We start from the raw sequence: 20,866 nt of genomic DNA, 5'->3' as shown, positions 1-20,866 counted from the left end.
GGTAGAATAGGCCTTCAGCAACCCATGCTTGCCATAAAAGGCGTCTAAGCTTGTCGTAAGAGGCGACTAACGGGATCGGGTGGTCAGACTAGCTGACTTGGTTGACACATGTCATCGGTTCCCAATTGCGCAGATCGATGCGCATGTTGTTGATCACTGGATTGTCTGGTCCAGACTCGATTATATACAGACCGTCGCCATATAGCTGGAATATTGCTAAGTGCGACGTAAACCTAAACTCACTCACTCACTTTGCACCAAAATGCAGCTGTTAACATATATATTTGCACATGGTTTACTGTAGTTTCATGCAATTATTATGTATAATGTTTGCAGTTAGTCCGACAAAATTTGTGAAGAAATCAATAAAATCAATCAATCAAATGTGCTTCTCTGTCACACAGGATCATACCTCTTCTAGGTGAGTGAGTTTAGTTTTACGCCGCACACAGCAATATTCCAGCTATATGGCGGGCCTCTTCTAAAATATACTCATGAAAACAGAAAGGGAACACCTGAAAGCACAAGTGTTCCTTTATTTATAAATTTCACAGTGCAATATATACCTTGTGAAGAACTAGGGAAAAGAAGAAAAGAACACTTGTACTTTCAGGTGTTCCCTTATTTGTTTCCATGAGTATATATTTTAAATGTTGGTGTTCCTTACCCCAGTGTGTCACTTTGAAGATACGTATTTGGCAATGTAGTGTAAATATGTGTATGCACTAAACAGGTTCCACAAACAAGAAACACAGTCTTGAAAATATTCAACGGGAACATACATTAACACAATACAGGTACCAATTTTATGTGAATGTTTAATTAATGTTATGATGATTTGCATCTTTGACACTTTTGGTTCTGGCATCTGTGCCTCTTGAAGCCGCTGCAAGTTCAGTGGATTATCTACCCTTTCGTGAAAGACCCAATGCAGAGCAGATCGCGGAGCGTCTTTACCATGAAAACGTATATCCTCGTCATCTTCACCATTTCTGTACCAGATGGGTGCTGAACACAAACAGCAGTCTGTTATGGAACCTGTTGACGTTGTCAAAGAATCTGTAGAATGGAAAAGTTCTTGATGATTTCACGTTGGCGTCAACGTTCGATATGACCTTAGTGGCCTCCATGATCGCCCAGTGAGTCCCTCGTGGGTTTTACTTAGGTAAGACCCTCTCGTCGTGGATAAGGTCGTAGACCGTGTTGGTTGCCGTCATGGTGTCAATTTCTCTTGTATCAACCTTCGTTGTGAACACTACAAGGACAAGAGGCATTGGGTCACGTGGTTGGTCTTTTACACGACTAATGCCGCTAGGATCATCACTACTACTACTACTACTACTACTACTACTACTACTACCACCACCACCACCGTTAAGCGAACTACTAGAGTAACTGTCACTACTACAGCTTCTGTTACAACAACCAACATCACTACTCCTACGTTGAAAAGACTTTCTACAACCACCAGCACTACTACAACGTCTACTATGAGTGTCATCATTACCAGGACTACCACAGTCACTACTCCTGCCGTTTCTATCGGAACTAATAGAAGCACTTCAACCGTTGCAAATACTCCATCTACTACTATTACTACAGGGACGGAGGGGTAGCCTCATGGTTAAAGCGTTAGCTCGTCACGCCGAAGGCCCGGGTTCGATTCCCCACATGGGTACAATGTGTGAAGGCCATTTCTGGTGTCCCCCGTCATGGTATTGCTGGAATAGGCCGTGTACACACAACCCACACTCGCCGGATAGGGTCTCCCCCTGTCCTTCCCTCCCTACACTTCACTACAAAAATTTCACAACCAGTAGCAACGTACTCTCTCAAAATGACTATAGTTTCTTACCCTCAGCTCGGTCCCCATCCGTCAAGCTGTATCCACCGTTATCAAGTTGGGGGCTGGGGAGTTCCTGGTAGTGGTTGGCTTCCAACCCAGCATTAGGCAACCTTGTTAAACATTAACGTGACGTCACAGGTTAATGACAGTAGTTTGGAAAACATAAGCTATGGTAGGTTTGGTGGCTTCATTGGTCTTGTCTTTCGTTCGCCATTTCTCTCTCTCTCAATTACGTTCATTCTTTTTCTTTCTTTTCTCTTTCTCAATGGCTTTCCGTTCGTTCAGGTGTATAAGCATTGCATACAGCCGAACCCCAATGTCTCAAACTCGGGTGAGACGAATTCTCGGTTGTGTCGACCTCACCTCTCGGTCCTTGTCAATTTCTTTACATTTATCAAGATCATTTAGGATCCCCAAAAGCCCTAATAAGTACAATCTATGTAAAGGATATTCCTTCTTGTCAAATCCCCTTTATTCTTAGGGTAATATCGGGACCTCATATATAGAGAATCTCACTCAAGTGTCTTCTTTATGTCAGTTGTATCAACATGAGTTGGTAAAGTTACGAATACTTTTACCTTTATCAACGAGTGTTGATATTATTAATATCTGTAGACACGAGGGTGAGATTCTATTTTTCATCAAAATTCATTCCTTTTTAGTTTTCAAGAAATACTGTAATTTCTAAACACTGTACTACCATTGCAGTGCAGCGATGTCAAAGCATTGTGAGGTCACACAAGCGATATCTCATGTGGAACACAGTTTTGGATAATAAATACACACACACACACACACACACACACACACACACACGCAAGCACACGCACGCACACACACGCAAGCACACAAACACACACACAAGCACACACACGCACACACATCAGTGCAGGAATGAACATGAGCATGACACATAAGGCATGCTCCGGGTCGTCGTTATTGCACCGTGTTTGGTGTCGGGGGCGTAATTATTTGCGTTTCAGATAAAACTGATGTACATAACTGTTTGTCAGAGTTGGAACATTTACAAGGGAGCGAGTATGGGGATACGTGAGGCGCCTGGTTCCTTGCCTTAAACAAATGTCAGTTATGAGGATTGGCAAGTTAACACACTGTATATCAGTAAAACCTGTGCATGGTTAATGTCATGTAACTTAAAGATATGTAATATGTTAATCACATTGGGAAATTGCGTTTGCTCCAGCTGTTTGATAACCGATTTCAAAGAAAAAATCACATACTGCTGTGTGGAGGCGTAAGGGAAATCCACGGCTGAAAAAGCAAAGAAAGGCATGAATGTTGTGGAGTTTTTTAAACACAGTAGCACTTTGAATTAATTAAAACAGTTTATCTCTAGTGTTACTTTGTCGTATTTTAGGAGCTAATTCATAACTCTACTAAACGCTTTTAAAGTCTCAGAAACATGTCAGTTTGATGAAACTGAGGGCCCAAAATGCGCTGTAACAATCAAATACGTCCTGAACATGTTCATGGGCACCACTCTTTTAACCTATATACGACCCATTAGACCGCTTGGACACAGATAGCATCAAGGACATTCAGATGATGTTTATGCAGTGTTTAATTCCTGTGACGTATTCATGTTGGAAACCCTGTGCAGCTTAGATTCGTTCGGTCTTTATATGACGACTTCGGTTATATGACGACGATCTGTTAACAGTCGTTGAATCATGATCACGTTACAATGATATGCATCAACCGAATCAGCCAGTCTTACCACTTATCAACTTTAGTCGCCTGTTAGGACAAGCATAGGTTGCCGAATTCTTGCGCGAATCTCCACGTCTAAGGATCTATACGTAACAATGACAGTGACTTTTTCATGAGACCAAGGCCAAGACACGCTCGTGCCTTTTTGAAGGTTTTGGAATCAGTGTATTGCTCTAATAAGCAAACATGGCTGGTAAAATACACAATCAATATTACAGCTTCAATATGAAAACACAATGCCGTGGAAATAGAAATAAAGATACCCTTTCCACATCCAAAAGAAACCTTTTCAAGAGGCAGAGTCACTTGTGCAATTCTGTCTATATCATGAGTATGTGTTTGTTGACTCAGCTTTCATCTACACTTTACCTGAACGACCACTTTACCTGAACGACCCTGTTTATAAACAATCTCTCAGCTTTCATCTACACTTTACCTGAACGACCCTGTTTATAAACAATCACTCAGCTTTCATCTACACTTTACCTGAACGACCCTGTTTATAAACAATCTCTCAGCTTTCATCTACACTTTACCTGAACGACCCTGTTTATAAACAATCACTCAGCTTTCATCTACACTTTACCTGAACGACCCTGTTTATAAACAATCTCTCAGCTTTCATCTACACTTTACCTGAACGACCACTTTACCTGAACGACCACTTTACCTGAACGACCACTTTACCTGAACGACCCTGTTTATAAACAATCTCTCAGCTTTCATCTACACTTTACCTGAACGACCCTGTTTATAAACAATCACTCAGCTTTCATCTACACTTTACCTGAACGACCCTGTTTATAAACAATCTCTCAGCTTTCATCTACACTTTACCTGAACGACCCTGTTTATAAACAATCACTCAGCTTTCATCTACACTTTACCTGAACGACCCTGTTTATAAACAATCTCTCAGCTTTCATCTACACTTTACCTGAACGACCACTTTACCTGAACGACCACTTTACCTGAACGACCCTGTTTATAAACAATCACTCAGCTTTCATCTACACTTTACCTGAACGACCCTGTTTATAAACAATCACTCAGCTTTCATCTACACTTTACCTGAACGACCCTGTTTATAAACAATCTCTCAGCTTTCATCTACACTTTACCTGAACGACCCTGTTTATAAACAATCACTCAGCTTTCATCTACACTTTACCTGAACGACCCTGTTTATAAACAATCTCTCAGCTTTCATCTACACTTTACCTGAACGACCCTGTTTATAAACAATCACTCAGCTTTCATCTACACTTTACCTGAACGACCCTGTTTATAAACAATCTCTCAGCTTTCATCTACACTTTACCTGAACGACCCTGTTTATAAACAATCACTCAGCTTTCATCTACACTTTACCTGAACGACCCTGTTTATAAACAATCTCTCAGCTTTCATCTACACTTTACCTGAACGACCCTGTTTATAAACAATCACTCAGCTTTCATCTACACTTTACCTGAACGACCCTGTTTATAAACAATCGCTCAGCTTTCATCTACACTTTACCTGAACGACCCTGTTTATAAACAATCACTCAGCTTTCATCTACACTTTACCTGAACGACCCTGTTTATAAACAATCTCTCAGCTTTCATCTACACTTTACCTGAACGACCCTGTTTATAAACAATCACTCAGCTTTCATCTACACTTTACCTGAACGACCCTGTTTATAAACAATCTCTCAGCTTTCATCTACACTTTACCTGAACGACCCTGTTTATAAACAATCTCTCAGCTTTCATCTACACTTTACCTGAACGACCCTGTTTATAAACAATCTCTCAGCTTTCATCTACACTTTACCTGAACGACCATGTTTATAAACAATCACTCAGCTTTCATCTACACTTTACCTGAACGACCCTGTTTATAAACAATCTCGATTGTAGTTGCTTGATGGGCATTTTGGAGCTGGAAGGTAACATAACAACGTATGCTGTGGATTTACAACTTTATTTGCAACATGACGTTTCTGGGATATTTTTGCCCATTCATTCATTTGCCCATTTTTTTTGCCCAGAAAAACCATGTTGGAAATATTAAAGAAGTAAATCCATGTCATAAGTTGCTATGAAATCTCGATTGTGCTTTACGATGAGGAGTGTTTATAGATCACTATCAAATGTACCGGGAACTGAATCTCAAGGTTAAATTTAAATCACAACCTTTATTGTCAAGGCAATGACTTCAACCGAATCAGATGTGTAAAAGTTCACGATTAATGAATTGAAACGTTAACTGAAGTGGATGAAGGATATTTACCTCTTTTCATCTTCTGGTATTTTCTGAAGACGACGCAGGAAACGACGATGACGATGACGACGACGACCAAGATACCGACGGCACCAACAACAAATCCAATCATTGGCGGTTCTGAAAACAAAGCCTTTACGTGTCATCACCACTTGTCGGTTGCATTTATAAGAAAATGGCGAGTGAATTTACAGAACCATCATTTCAAGTCACATTATACTTGTATCAATGGCGGAATGACTATGTTATGGTGCTACAAGCTAACCATATGGTCATATGTTTTTCAAGACATATATATTTTTCACAATTTCATGCTATAAACTGCCTGTTTTAGTGAATGAGTTTAGTTTTACGATGCACTCAGCCACATATGGGAGCGGCCTGTAAATAATCGATTCAGACAATCCAGGGATCAACAGCATGAGCTCTCATCGTAGGCAGAGGTTCCTTGTGGATGTGGATAAAGGTTTGCCGCTTGTATATGTTTAGTCGTCTCATTTAATGATTGCATCTGCGGTGCGGTTTTACTACGTTACCCTGATGGCAGCAGTCGTAACAATATTCATATCGTATTCTGACTTGATTTCTGATTTGTGACTTGAATCTGAAGATGCGTTCCGTCGATCACACCAACAGCTCTGGGAAAGTTTACAATCCGATAAAAGTTGGACCGGTGATGCCTGATGTCACGAAGTTGTAGGGGGAAGCGAATGAAGCGAATCCTGTCAGCTGACAAACTTCGTATGTAGTCATTGACACCTGCGGGAATGGTGTGCTGGCTGACACCTTGATCAATAGCATTTCTCAACTGAAATTTTCCGGTAGCAGTGTGATGAGCAACCAGTGCATGGTCACGGGTAGTTGTACGTTCTACGTCTGGTGCTATTAGACAGCCGGCCGATCAGTTCTTCTTCGCTCTATTCAACGACACTTTGCCTTCTTTTTGGAAAAGAGGCTCGTCGCCACGACAGCTGTTGTTCACTGACTTAAATCATAAACCGTCTAGTTAAGCCTACACCTGCGTAGTCTTAAGATTTAAGTCAGAAATTGCCAAAACTTCAGCCTAAGCTGCTTTTTGAATATGACTTCAGTAACATCCCACAAATCCCAAGAAAAATGTGAAAAAAAGTTTATTAAAAAACTTAAGTTGTATTTCAGACTTAAGTTGTTTCATGAATACCACGTCCGGTAATAATGTATTTTCTATAGGCTGATATACTATATCACACGACTGTGATGCTACTTCTCTGTAAAGAGCTGTCCTCGAGATACCTGCATCAGCAGCCACGCGGTCATAGGGTGGAGGAACATCTGAAAATATACAAAAACACAGAAAAGGATCTTACTAGAGTTGGACTTCTAATCGATTGATTATATGCTATGTGACACAAAATACATGTTCAGAATATTTCAGGTTCCAAATGTTAAGTATGTGGATGCATAATTGATGACCCTAAATATTTGTAGATTTAAGGATCCCAAAACACTGCAAAGCGTTTAAGGATTCGAAATGTTTCTTAAGATAAAATGATGATCCTAAGTTTAATAATTGTTCAGAGCATATGAGGATTATAGACCCATGCCATTTACACATGCAAAGATATCTATTTGTTGTCATTATTCGTTGAGAGTCTGGCTTGACGCCCCTTTTATTGATATGCCAGCAATATGACGACATCACACATTGTACCCATATCGGGAATCGAACCCGGGTCTTCAACATGACGAGGGAACGCTTTAACTACCAGGCTAACTTTCTTATCTATGTTCCGCTTATATCAAGGAATATTGAAGATGGACATTTAAAGAATAGACATATATTTACTTAATTGTACTTACTCTGAACATACGATATGCTGATCGTATGATTTGATAACAGGTTGACGGCCGTGCAGGTGTAATATCCACTGAGCTGCTTCCTCAGATGTAACACCTGGCCATGACTCTTCCTGGCCTGACTGATCAGATCCTGTCCACTCTTGGTCCACCTGTAACGACAGTCGGGGAGACAGTTGGCCGAGCAGGTCAGGTTGACGATGTCTCCCTCCTTTGTCTGGAGTTCCGTCTTGTCCAGTTGTATTTGTGTTGGACCACCAGGTTCTGGAGGCAATGGATCAAAAAGTATTCCTAATTCAAATCAAATTTCTAGCTGAAATACTATACGAGTTAAATATATTAATTAATGTGAAGGCACTATATGACAAAACACTTCTCTAAACATAAACATACACGTTAGTTTTACGCCGCAATCAGCAATATTCCAGCCATGTGGCGGCAGTCTGTAAATAATCGAGTCTGGACCAGACAATCCAGTGACCAACAGCATCAACATCGATCTGCGCAATTGGGAACAGATGACATGTGTTAACCAAGTCACCCGAGGCGGACACAAAGTTAAGCATTCTTGGGGTTACGAACGTTCTACCCCGGACCTTCACGGGTCCTAAGCATAAAAGGTGTTTCTCTCAGTAATACTATCACCAGGAATATTTGATTTAATTAATTGATTGTGCACGTGTTCGAACCCCCTGAAGCCGCCCCACCTCACCCCCAACTCCCTTCTGGATCCGCCAGTGGGTATCTCATAAACCTTAAACCAACGTATCAACAACATCCAGTGCCCGGCTATATCATCTATCGCATTTTAACATTCTATTGTTATTAGCTGCGATCACTATAGACCGATTCCACACTCACTACTCTGGGGCTACGAATGTTTCGAGAATAAATACTGACTATGCATGTCCAGGAGCCTTTGACCAATTATTTACCGAACTTTGACGAACATTCCTAGTGAGCTCTGACCTTTATCCATCACTTTAATCCAGAGTCAGAACTTCAGGACAGTCTCCACAAAATTTGCCTAAACCCTGATACAATTTTCAAGGGCACTGCCATGGCTTAGGTTTGTCTGTCATAGTAATGGAACAGTCATGAATGACTCGTTAAAACTAGGTGCGGCCGTTAAGGAAAGTTACCATAACGTCAGCTGAGAGTATTAAGGTGATGGTGCTTGGGCCTGTACAAAGAACATTGGTCACAAATCATTTGAGGTTAAGAAACTTTGACCGCGGAGAGTCTTTGGATATGTTACCGTGTCCAGAGAGCCCTGACGACAGTTTCTAGGACCTCACTCTTGCTCTACAACGAAGCACATGGGGTACGTGTGTTCTGGCCTTGATTGTTTGTTTGCCAAGTGAATTTGCTCAAAATTGCCTCTGTCCACCCAGCAGTGAACGGGCACCCAGTGGGTTAAGTTGTGTGACTATAACAACAGATTGGGTTATCCAGGGTACATGTAATAATAGCGTAAATATTCTGTAGTGGTTTGAGCATGCCTTTAGGCGTGGAATATCTGCATTCTAAATTTACATTATCATGAGGTGAAACTTTGAGGAAGCTCTGTGTGACGACGTCGGTACGAATTATTTTCTTATTTTTGATAGGACAAAAAAGTGACGAGCACGATTTAAGTTTTCTCTCAGAAATACAGCTTGGGAAGTTTAACACGTGTTAATGAGTTGTGGATTCAATCTCACTCGTTCTTGCAGACACTCATTCTTATAGGTTCCTGAGAGGCATTTGGAAGTTGGTATTCTTATATAAGACAGAATGTTATGGATGTCAACTTCTTGATTATTTGCACAACGTTTCAGGTGGATGACGAAGGGGCAAGAAATAGCCCAGAAACGTTGTGTAAATAATAAAGAAGTTGATATCCATAATATTTTATCTTATACTCATTCTTATGATAGATAAGAAATGGATGCTCGGGACGCACAAAAGTCAATCAGCAATGAAAAAATATTGCGCGCACAAATAAAAGTGACGTGCCGATGCCCGAGAAACATTTCACTTTTTTATTTAGTCAAATGAGGAAGTGATTAATGCCTACTTATAGCATCAGTTAGTGTGTGTTAAAGTTTATGTGAATGAGTCCATGTTAATATTTAACAGACAGGTTAACGCGAATTACGTTGCTGAACACATCATTTCTATTTTGAGATGTTTTGCCGGTAACGTAATGAAGGGGATAATCTCAGGAAACATGTACCTGTCAGATTAACATGGATGATGTTGCTGAAAGAGAGATATTCACATCTCCAGTCTCCAACGACGTCGTCATGTAAGGAGGAGGCGTCGAGTATATAGACGTAACTGTCGTTCCTTTGTTCACCACACCCACATGAATACTTTGTCTTGGACCGTGTGTCCCACGTGTATTGTGTACAATCATCTCTCTTCACCGAACACTTACTATAAGTGTTCCTCTCAAAGAGCAGAGTTCCAGACGTACTGTTTGTCCTGAGATGACACTTGAATTGAAGCGACAGTCCCAAGAAAGCAAGAGGAGGCGTTTTGGTCAAGTTCAGTGACGTACCTGAATTAGAATTTCATGAATTTAATTTATTCATTAATTACGATTAAAACAAATATAATTAACAATTTATAATTACAAATATGAAAGAGGTGCTACGATACCATCAGTTCCCTTATTGATAAATGTGACATCATATTTGAGATACAAAAATTATTTGTATATCGTAACATTGAATTTGTGACTTCAAAACTTTAAAATTTATACTTTAATGGTTTGTTTATGTATAAAATACATATATGTTTGCAAACTTCTCTATTGTATAGCACGACGTTTTTGGGATACTTATTGCCCTTTCCTCTTTGTTAACTCTTTTACGCAATTCAGAGGAATAATTTATCATTACCACGGTTGATTGTAGATAAACGAGACTCGTTAAGGTAAGTCATCAGAAAGTCATAAAATAAAATAAACTTGGCCACTCGGCCTTTCCCGCCCCCTGCAAGAAGACTTGTGCGAATGTACAACAGACCAATCATTTTGTTTTAATGCCCAAGACTCATTCAGGGCAGAAACTTTATTTTGCTTTCTTGTCCTTAAGACTTCTCTACAAAGTAATCACCGAAAGATTGAATAAAGTGAAGTAAGTACTTCTGGTCCTTAACTAGATACGAATCATTGATGTTACCTAATAATTTTCAACATAATTTCTGAATAAATTCATGGCGACAACTAGAGTTTTTATATTTCGTCGCATGTCCACGATCACCTTAAGAAGAGGATACGCCCCTTGCATAAAACAACCTTAGGGCAACCTTAACTAGGACTCCAACCTTAGCAGTAATCTTAACTGAGGCTGAACTCTTCAGCACAGGAGTGATGACGGCGTCCCTAGTTACCATGTGAATTCTGCGTGTCCAATTGACTCGTTCTGTCTCTGTACACTCTCTGCTCCCTCAAACTTCTCTCAGTCTCGTTGTATAAAACAAAGGCAGACCAAACTTAGTTATCAACCTTAACTTAAGGTGGTTCGTGCAACGGAAGGCTAACTGTAATAGAGGTCTAAGGTTGTAATCTTAGAGATAAGATTGACCTTAAGAGATAAGGTTGTCTTGAACAACAGAGCACTGGTCAACATGGTCATACATCGTCAACGAGGTCATACATGGTCATAAATGGTCATAAATGCACTCACGCATTTCCTCATTTCTGACGTAAAACCTTTCGAAAGTTTAACCCCCTGGATGCCGAGTTTTTTTTTCAGGCGCACATTTTCATAAAGTTTGAAAAGTGAACGTTGTGCGAGATTTGCGATCGCGTGGCCCAGGTTCTGCGTACGGCTATGAAACTGCACAGACATGTAGAATATTTGATTTCCTATCCGTTGGTATAAATATATTTGCGGCTACCTCAGGGGTTTGAGAAATAGACACTGCTAAAAGTTGTTCAAAACTTTTGTGTGTGTTCAAAAACAGTAAATTTCTCAGTTTTTTATCGTGCACCAATAAAAGCACTCTGCTACGATTTTTTTAATTTGGCATCTTTACGGAAAGTGTGAGCGAAGAAAATACAGCTTGATATCTGAACGACATGAGTGTATATGAAATGGATGTATGTGCTAATGCATAACGTCATACTCACAAAATCAAAAATGACCCGCAATAAATGTCAAAAATCGATTTTCTACTATGACGTCAAACGTCGACAGAGAGGTCATGCACGTATAAAGATAAGGGGGCATAACTCAGCTATGGTTTACATTAGGTCAATGTAAGTCATCAGAAAGTCATAAAATAAAATAAACTTGGCCACTCGGCCTTTCCCGCCCCCTGCAAGAAGACTTGTGCGAATGTACAACAGACCAATCATTTTGTTTTAATGGTTTGTGTGAAATTTGTTCTGTGTCTTGGGGATATCTAATTGCCACCAAGACTCATTCAGGGCAGAAACTTTATTTTGCTTTCTTGTCCTTAAGACTTCTCTACAAAGTAATCACCGAAAGATTGAATAAAGTGAAGTAAGTACTTCTGGTCCTTAACTAGATACGAATCATTGATGTTACCTAATAATTTTCAACATAATTTCTGAATAAATTCATGGCGACAACTAGAGTTTTTATATTTCGTCGCATGTCCACGATCACCTTAAGAAGAGGATACGCCCCTTGCATAAAACAACCTTAGGGCAACCTTAACTAGGACTCCAACCTTAGCAGTAATCTTAACTGAGGCTGAACTCTTCAGCACAGGAGTGATGACGGCGTCCCTAGTTACCATGTGAATTCTGCGTGTCCAATTGACTCGTTCTGTCTCTGTACACTCTCTGCTCCCTCAAACTTCTCTCAGTCTCGTTGTATAAAACAAAGGCAGACCAAACTTAGTTATCAACCTTAACTTAAGGTGGTTCGTGCAACGGAAGGCTAACTGTAATAGAGGTCTAAGGTTGTAATCTTAGAGATAAGATTGACCTTAAGAGATAAGGTTGTCTTGAACAACAGAGCACTGGTCAACATGGTCATACATCGTCAACGAGGTCATACATGGTCATAAATGGTCATAAATGCACTCACGCATTTCCTCATTTCTGACGTAAAACCTTTCGAAAGTTTAACCCCCTGGATGCCGAGTTTTTTTTTCAGGCGCACATTTTCATAAAGTTTGAAAAGTGAACGTTGTGCGAGATTTGCGATCGCGTGGCCCAGGTTCTGCGTACGGCTATGAAACTGCACAGACATGTAGAATATTTGATTTCCTATCCGTTGGTATAAATATATTTGCGGCTACCTCAGGGGTTTGAGAAATAGACACTGCTAAAAGTTGTTCAAAACTTTTGTGTGTGTTCAAAAACAGTAAATTTCTCAGTTTTTTATCGTGCACCAATAAAAGCACTCTGCTACGATTTTTTTAATTTGGCATCTTTACGGAAAGTGTGAGCGAAGAAAATACAGCTTGATATCTGAACGACATGAGTGTATATGAAATGGATGTATGTGCTAATGCATAACGTCATACTCACAAAATCAAAAATGACCCGCAATAAATGTCAAAAATCGATTTTCTACTATGACGTCAAACGTCGACAGAGAGGTCATGCACGTATAAAGATAAGGGGGCATAACTCAGCTATGGTTTACATTAGGTCAATGTAAGTCATCAGAAAGTCATAAAATAAAATAAACTTGGCCACTCGGCCTTTCCCGCCCCCTGCAAGAAGACTTGTGCGAATGTACAACAGACCAATCATTTTGTTTTAATGGTTTGTGTGAAATTTGTTCTGTGTCTTGGGGATATCTAATTGCCACCAAGACTCATTCAGGGCAGAAACTTTATTTTGCTTTCTTGTCCTTAAGACTTCTCTACAAAGTAATCACCGAAAGATTGAATAAAGTGAAGTAAGTACTTCTGGTCCTTAACTAGATACGAATCATTGATGTTACCTAATAATTTTCAACATAATTTCTGAATAAATTCATGGCGACAACTAGAGTTTTTATATTTCGTCGCATGTCCACGATCACCTTAAGAAGAGGATACGCCCCTTGCATAAAACAACCTTAGGGCAACCTTAACTAGGACTCCAACCTTAGCAGTAATCTTAACTGAGGCTGAACTCTTCAGCACAGGAGTGATGACGGCGTCCCTAGTTACCATGTGAATTCTGCGTGTCCAATTGACTCGTTCTGTCTCTGTACACTCTCTGCTCCCTCAAACTTCTCTCAGTCTCGTTGTATAAAACAAAGGCAGACCAAACTTAGTTATCAACCTTAACTTAAGGTGGTTCGTGCAACGGAAGGCTAACTGTAATAGAGGTCTAAGGTTGTAATCTTAGAGATAAGATTGACCTTAAGAGATAAGGTTGTCTTGAACAACAGAGCACTGGTCAACATGGTCATACATCGTCAACGAGGTCATACATGGTCATAAATGGTCATAAATGCACTCACGCATTTCCTCATTTCTGACGTAAAACCTTTCGAAAGTTTAACCCCCTGGATGCCGAGTTTTTTTTTCAGGCGCACATTTTCATAAAGTTTGAAAAGTGAACGTTGTGCGAGATTTGCGATCGCGTGGCCCAGGTTCTGCGTACGGCTATGAAACTGCACAGACATGTAGAATATTTGATTTCCTATCCGTTGGTATAAATATATTTGCGGCTACCTCAGGGGTTTGAGAAATAGACACTGCTAAAAGTTGTTCAAAACTTTTGTGTGTGTTCAAAAACAGTAAATTTCTCAGTTTTTTATCGTGCACCAATAAAAGCACTCTGCTACGATTTTTTTAATTTGGCATCTTTACGGAAAGTGTGAGCGAAGAAAATACAGCTTGATATCTGAACGACATGAGTGTATATGAAATGGATGTATGTGCTAATGCATAACGTCATACTCACAAAATCAAAAATGACCCGCAATAAATGTCAAAAATCGATTTTCTACTATGACGTCAAACGTCGACAGAGAGGTCATGCACGTATAAAGATAAGGGGGCATAACTCAGCTATGGTTTACATTAGGTCAATGTAAGTCATCAGAAAGTCATAAAATAAAATAAACTTGGCCACTCGGCCTTTCCCGCCCCCTGCAAGAAGACTTGTGCGAATGTACAACAGACCAATCATTTTGTTTTAATGGTTTGTGTGAAATTTGTTCTGTGTCTTGGGGATATCTAATTGCCACCAAGACTCATTCAGGGCAGAAACTTTATTTTGCTTTCTTGTCCTTAAGACTTCTCTACAAAGTAATCACCGAAAGATTGAATAAAGTGAAGTAAGTACTTCTGGTCCTTAACTAGATACGAATCATTGATGTTACCTAATAATTTTCAACATAATTTCTGAATAAATTCATGGCGACAACTAGAGTTTTTATATTTCGTCGCATGTCCACGATCACCTTAAGAAGAGGATACGCCCCTTGCATAAAACAACCTTAGGGCAACCTTAACTAGGACTCCAACCTTAGCAGTAATCTTAACTGAGGCTGAACTCTTCAGCACAGGAGTGATGACGGCGTCCCTAGTTACCATGTGAATTCTGCGTGTCCAATTGACTCGTACTGTCTCTGTACACTCTCTGCTCCCTCAAACTTCTCTCAGTCTCGTTGTATAAAACAAAGGCAGACCAAACTTAGTTATCAACCTTAACTTAAGGTGGTTCGTGCAACGGAAGGCTAACTGTAATAGAGGTCTAAGGTTGTAATCTTAGAGATAAGATTGACCTTAAGAGATAAGGTTGTCTTGAACAACAGAGCACTGGTCAACATGGTCATACATCGTCAACGAGGTCATACATGGTCATAAATGGTCATAAATGCACTCACGCATTTCCTCATTTCTGACGTAAAACCTTTCGAAAGTTTAACCCCCTGGATGCCGAGTTTTTTTTTCAGGCGCACATTTTCATAAAGTTTGAAAAGTGAACGTTGTGCGAGATTTGCGATCGCGTGGCCCAGGTTCTGCGTACGGCTATGAAACTGCACAGACATGTAGAATATTTGATTTCCTATCCGTTGGTATAAATATATTTGCGGCTACCTCAGGGGTTTGAGAAATAGACACTGCTAAAAGTTGTTCAAAACTTTTGTGTGTGTTCAAAAACAGTAAATTTCTCAGTTTTTTATCGTGCACCAATAAAAGCACTCTGCTACGATTTTTTTAATTTGGCATCTTTACGGAAAGTGTGAGCGAAGAAAATACAGCTTGATATCTGAACGACATGAGTGTATATGAAATGGATGTATGTGCTAATGCATAACGTCATACTCACAAAATCAAAAATGACCCGCAATAAATGTCAAAAATCGATTTTCTACTATGACGTCAAACGTCGACAGAGAGGTCATGCACGTATAAAGATAAGGGGGCATAACTCAGCTATGGTTTACATTAGGTCAATGTAAGTCATCAGAAAGTCATAAAATAAAATAAACTTGGCCACTCGGCCTTTCCCGCCCCCTGCAAGAAGACTTGTGCGAATGTACAACAGACCAATCATTTTGTTTTAATGGTTTGTGTGAAATTTGTTCTGTGTCTTGGGGATATCTAATTGCCACCAAGACTCATTCAGGGCAGAAACTTTATTTTGCTTTCTTGTCCTTAAGACTTCTCTACAAAGTAATCACCGAAAGATTGAATAAAGTGAAGTAAGTACTTCTGGTCCTTAACTAGATACGAATCATTGATGTTACCTAATAATTTTCAACATAATTTCTGAATAAATTCATGGCGACAACTAGAGTTTTTATATTTCGTCGCATGTCCACGATCACCTTAAGAAGAGGATACGCCCCTTGCATAAAACAACCTTAGGGCAACCTTAACTAGGACTCCAACCTTAGCAGTAATCTTAACTGAGGCTGAACTCTTCAGCACAGGAGTGATGACGGCGTCCCTAGTTACCATGTGAATTCTGCGTGTCCAATTGACTCGTTCTGTCTCTGTACACTCTCTGCTCCCTCAAACTTCTCTCAGTCTCGTTGTATAAAACAAAGGCAGACCAAACTTAGTTATCAACCTTAACTTAAGGTGGTTCGTGCAACGGAAGGCTAACTGTAATAGAGGTCTAAGGTTGTAATCTTAGAGATAAGATTGACCTTAAGAGATAAGGTTGTCTTGAACAACAGAGCACTGGTCAACATGGTCATACATCGTCAACGAGGTCATACATGGTCATAAATGGTCATAAATGCACTCACGCATTTCCTCATTTCTGACGTAAAACCTTTCGAAAGTTTAACCCCCTGGATGCCGAGTTTTTTTTTCAGGCGCACATTTTCATAAAGTTTGAAAAGTGAACGTTGTGCGAGATTTGCGATCGCGTGGCCCAGGTTCTGCGTACGGCTATGAAACTGCACAGACATGTAGAATATTTGATTTCCTATCCGTTGGTATAAATATATTTGCGGCTACCTCAGGGGTTTGAGAAATAGACACTGCTAAAAGTTGTTCAAAACTTTTGTGTGTGTTCAAAAACAGTAAATTTCTCAGTTTTTTATCGTGCACCAATAAAAGCACTCTGCTACGATTTTTTTAATTTGGCATCTTTACGGAAAGTGTGAGCGAAGAAAATACAGCTTGATATCTGAACGACATGAGTGTATATGAAATGGATGTATGTGCTAATGCATAACGTCATACTCACAAAATCAAAAATGACCCGCAATAAATGTCAAAAATCGATTTTCTACTATGACGTCAAACGTCGACAGAGAGGTCATGCACGTATAAAGATAAGGGGGCATAACTCAGCTATGGTTTACATTAGGTCAATGTAAGTCATCAGAAAGTCATAAAATAAACTAAACTTGGCCACTCGGCCTTTCCCGCCCCCTGCAAGAAGACTTGTGCGAATGTACAACAGACCAATCATTTTGTTTTAATGGTTTGTGTGAAATTTGTTCTGTGTCTTGGGGATATCTAATTGCCACCAAGACTCATTCAGGGCAGAAACTTTATTTTGCTTTCTTGTCCTTAAGACTTCTCTACAAAGTAATCACCGAAAGATTGAATAAAGTGAAGTAAGTACTTCTGGTCCTTAACTAGATACGAATCATTGATGTTACCTAATAATTTTCAACATAATTTCTGAATAAATTCATGGCGACAACTAGAGTTTTTATATTTCGTCGCATGTCCACGATCACCTTAAGAAGAGGATACGCCCCTTGCATAAAACAACCTTAGGGCAACCTTAACTAGGACTCCAACCTTAGCAGTAATCTTAACTGAGGCTGAACTCTTCAGCACAGGAGTGATGACGGCGTCCCTAGTTACCATGTGAATTCTGCGTGTCCAATTGACTCGTTCTGTCTCTGTACACTCTCTGCTCCCTCAAACTTCTCTCAGTCTCGTTGTATAAAACAAAGGCAGACCAAACTTAGTTATCAACCTTAACTTAAGGTGGTTCGTGCAACGGAAGGCTAACTGTAATAGAGGTCTAAGGTTGTAATCTTAGAGATAAGATTGACCTTAAGAGATAAGGTTGTCTTGAACAACAGAGCACTGGTCAACATGGTCATACATCGTCAACGAGGTCATACATGGTCATAAATGGTCATAAATGCACTCACGCATTTCCTCATTTCTGACGTAAAACCTTTCGAAAGTTTAACCCCCTGGATGCCGAGTTTTTTTTTCAGGCGCACATTTTCATAAAGTTTGAAAAGTGAACGTTGTGCGAGATTTGCGATCGCGTGGCCCAGGTTCTGCGTACGGCTATGAAACTGCACAGACATGTAGAATATTTGATTTCCTATCCGTTGGTATAAATATATTTGCGGCTACCTCAGGGGTTTGAGAAATAGACACTGCTAAAAGTTGTTCAAAACTTTTGTGTGTGTTCAAAAACAGTAAATTTCTCAGTTTTTTATCGTGCACCAATAAAAGCACTCTGCTACGATTTTTTTAATTTGGCATCTTTACGGAAAGTGTGAGCGAAGAAAATACAGCTTGATATCTGAACGACATGAGTGTATATGAAATGGATGTATGTGCTAATGCATAACGTCATACTCACAAAATCAAAAATGACCCGCAATAAATGTCAAAAATCGATTTTCTACTATGACGTCAAACGTCGACAGAGAGGTCATGCACGTATAAAGATAAGGGGGCATAACTCAGCTATGGTTTACATTAGGTCAATGTAAGTCATCAGAAAGTCATAAAATAAAATAAACTTGGCCACTCGGCCTTTCCCGCCCCCTGCAAGAAGACTTGTGCGAATGTACAACAGACCAATCATTTTGTTTTAATGGTTTGTGTGAAATTTGTTCTGTGTCTTGGGGATATCTAATTGCCACCAAGACTCATTCAGGGCAGAAACTTTATTTTGCTTTCTTGTCCTTAAGACTTCTCTACAAAGTAATCACCGAAAGATTGAATAAAGTGAAGTAAGTACTTCTGGTCCTTAACTAGATACGAATCATTGATGTTACCTAATAATTTTCAACATAATTTCTGAATAAATTCATGGCGACAACTAGAGTTTTTATATTTCGTCGCATGTCCACGATCACCTTAAGAAGAGGATACGCCCCTTGCATAAAACAACCTTAGGGCAACCTTAACTAGGACTCCAACCTTAGCAGTAATCTTAACTGAGGCTGAACTCTTCAGCACAGGAGTGATGACGGCGTCCCTAGTTACCATGTGAATTCTGCGTGTCCAATTGACTCGTTCTGTCTCTGTACACTCTCTGCTCCCTCAAACTTCTCTCAGTCTCGTTGTATAAAACAAAGGCAGACCAAACTTAGTTATCAACCTTAACTTAAGGTGGTTCGTGCAACGGAAGGCTAACTGTAATAGAGGTCTAAGGTTGTAATCTTAGAGATAAGATTGACCTTAAGAGATAAGGTTGTCTTGAACAACAGAGCACTGGTCAACATGGTCATACATCGTCAACGAGGTCATACATGGTCATAAATGGTCATAAATGCACTCACGCATTTCCTCATTTCTGACGTAAAACCTTTCGAAAGTTTAACCCCCTGGATGCCGAGTTTTTTTTTCAGGCGCACATTTTCATAAAGTTTGAAAAGTGAACGTTGTGCGAGATTTGCGATCGCGTGGCCCAGGTTCTGCGTACGGCTATGAAACTGCACAGACATGTAGAATATTTGATTTCCTATCCGTTGGTATAAATATATTTGCGGCTACCTCAGGGGTTTGAGAAATAGACACTGCTAAAAGTTGTTCAAAACTTTTGTGTGTGTTCAAAAACAGTAAATTTCTCAGTTTTTTATCGTGCACCAATAAAAGCACTCTGCTACGATTTTTTTAATTTGGCATCTTTACGGAAAGTGTGAGCGAAGAAAATACAGCTTGATATCTGAACGACATGAGTGTATATGAAATGGATGTATGTGCTAATGCATAACGTCATACTCACAAAATCAAAAATGACCCGCAATAAATGTCAAAAATCGATTTTCTACTATGACGTCAAACGTCGACAGAGAGGTCATGCACGTATAAAGATAAGGGGGCATAACTCAGCTATGGTTTACATTAGGTCAATGTAAGTCATCAGAAAGTCATAAAATAAACTAAACTTGGCCACTCGGCCTTTCCCGCCCCCTGCAAGAAGACTTGTGCGAATGTACAACAGACCAATCATTTTGTTTTAATGGTTTGTGTGAAATTTGTTCTGTGTCTTGGGGATATCTAATTGCCACCAAGACTCATTCAGGGCAGAAACTTTATTTTGCTTTCTTGTCCTTAAGACTTCTCTACAAAGTAATCACCGAAAGATTGAATAAAGTGAAGTAAGTACTTCTGGTCCTTAACTAGACACGAATCATTGATGTTACCTAATAATTTTCAACATAATTTCTGAATAAATTCATGGCGACAACTAGAGTTTTTATATTTCGTCGCATGTCCACGATCACCTTAAGAAGAGGATACGCCCCTTGCATAAAACAACCTTAGGGCAACCTTAACTAGGACTCCAACCTTAGCAGTAATCTTAACTGAGGCTGAACTCTTCAGCACAGGAGTGATGACGGCGTCCCTAGTTACCATGTGAATTCTGCGTGTCCAATTGACTCGTTCTGTCTCTGTACACTCTCTGCTCCCTCAAACTTCTCTCAGTCTCGTTGTATAAAACAAAGGCAGACCAAACTTAGTTATCAACCTTAACTTAAGGTGGTTCGTGCAACGGAAGGCTAACTGTAATAGAGGTCTAAGGTTGTAATCTTAGAG

General features: G+C 39.8%; 1 protein-coding gene across 1 annotated transcript in view; it reads right to left on the bottom strand.

The window, feature by feature from the left end:
- Window positions 1-761: 761 nt before the first annotated feature.
- LOC137296483 (uncharacterized) overlaps window positions 762-20,866 on the bottom strand; it is a 34,436-nt gene continuing 14,331 nt past the window's right edge. The window contains exons 2-8 of the mRNA XM_067828272.1: window positions 9,903-10,229; window positions 7,688-7,948; window positions 7,121-7,159; window positions 5,858-5,968; window positions 3,088-3,118; window positions 1,856-1,956; window positions 762-1,255 (exon numbers count right to left, since the gene is read on the bottom strand). Of these exons, the coding sequence (XP_067684373.1) occupies window positions 1,158-1,255; window positions 1,856-1,956; window positions 3,088-3,118; window positions 5,858-5,968; window positions 7,121-7,159; window positions 7,688-7,948; window positions 9,903-10,229 (968 nt within the window). The 3' untranslated portion in view covers window positions 762-1,157. The remainder of the gene's footprint in view (window positions 1,256-1,855; window positions 1,957-3,087; window positions 3,119-5,857; window positions 5,969-7,120; window positions 7,160-7,687; window positions 7,949-9,902; window positions 10,230-20,866) is intronic.

This window comes from Haliotis asinina, chromosome 9, assembly GCF_037392515.1.
Source record: "Haliotis asinina isolate JCU_RB_2024 chromosome 9, JCU_Hal_asi_v2, whole genome shotgun sequence".
In the NCBI taxonomy this organism is placed as follows: Eukaryota; Metazoa; Mollusca; class Gastropoda; order Lepetellida; family Haliotidae; genus Haliotis; species Haliotis asinina.
The sequence above is the reverse complement of the archived record's forward strand: the minus strand, read 5'-3'. Positions and strand labels throughout refer to the sequence as shown.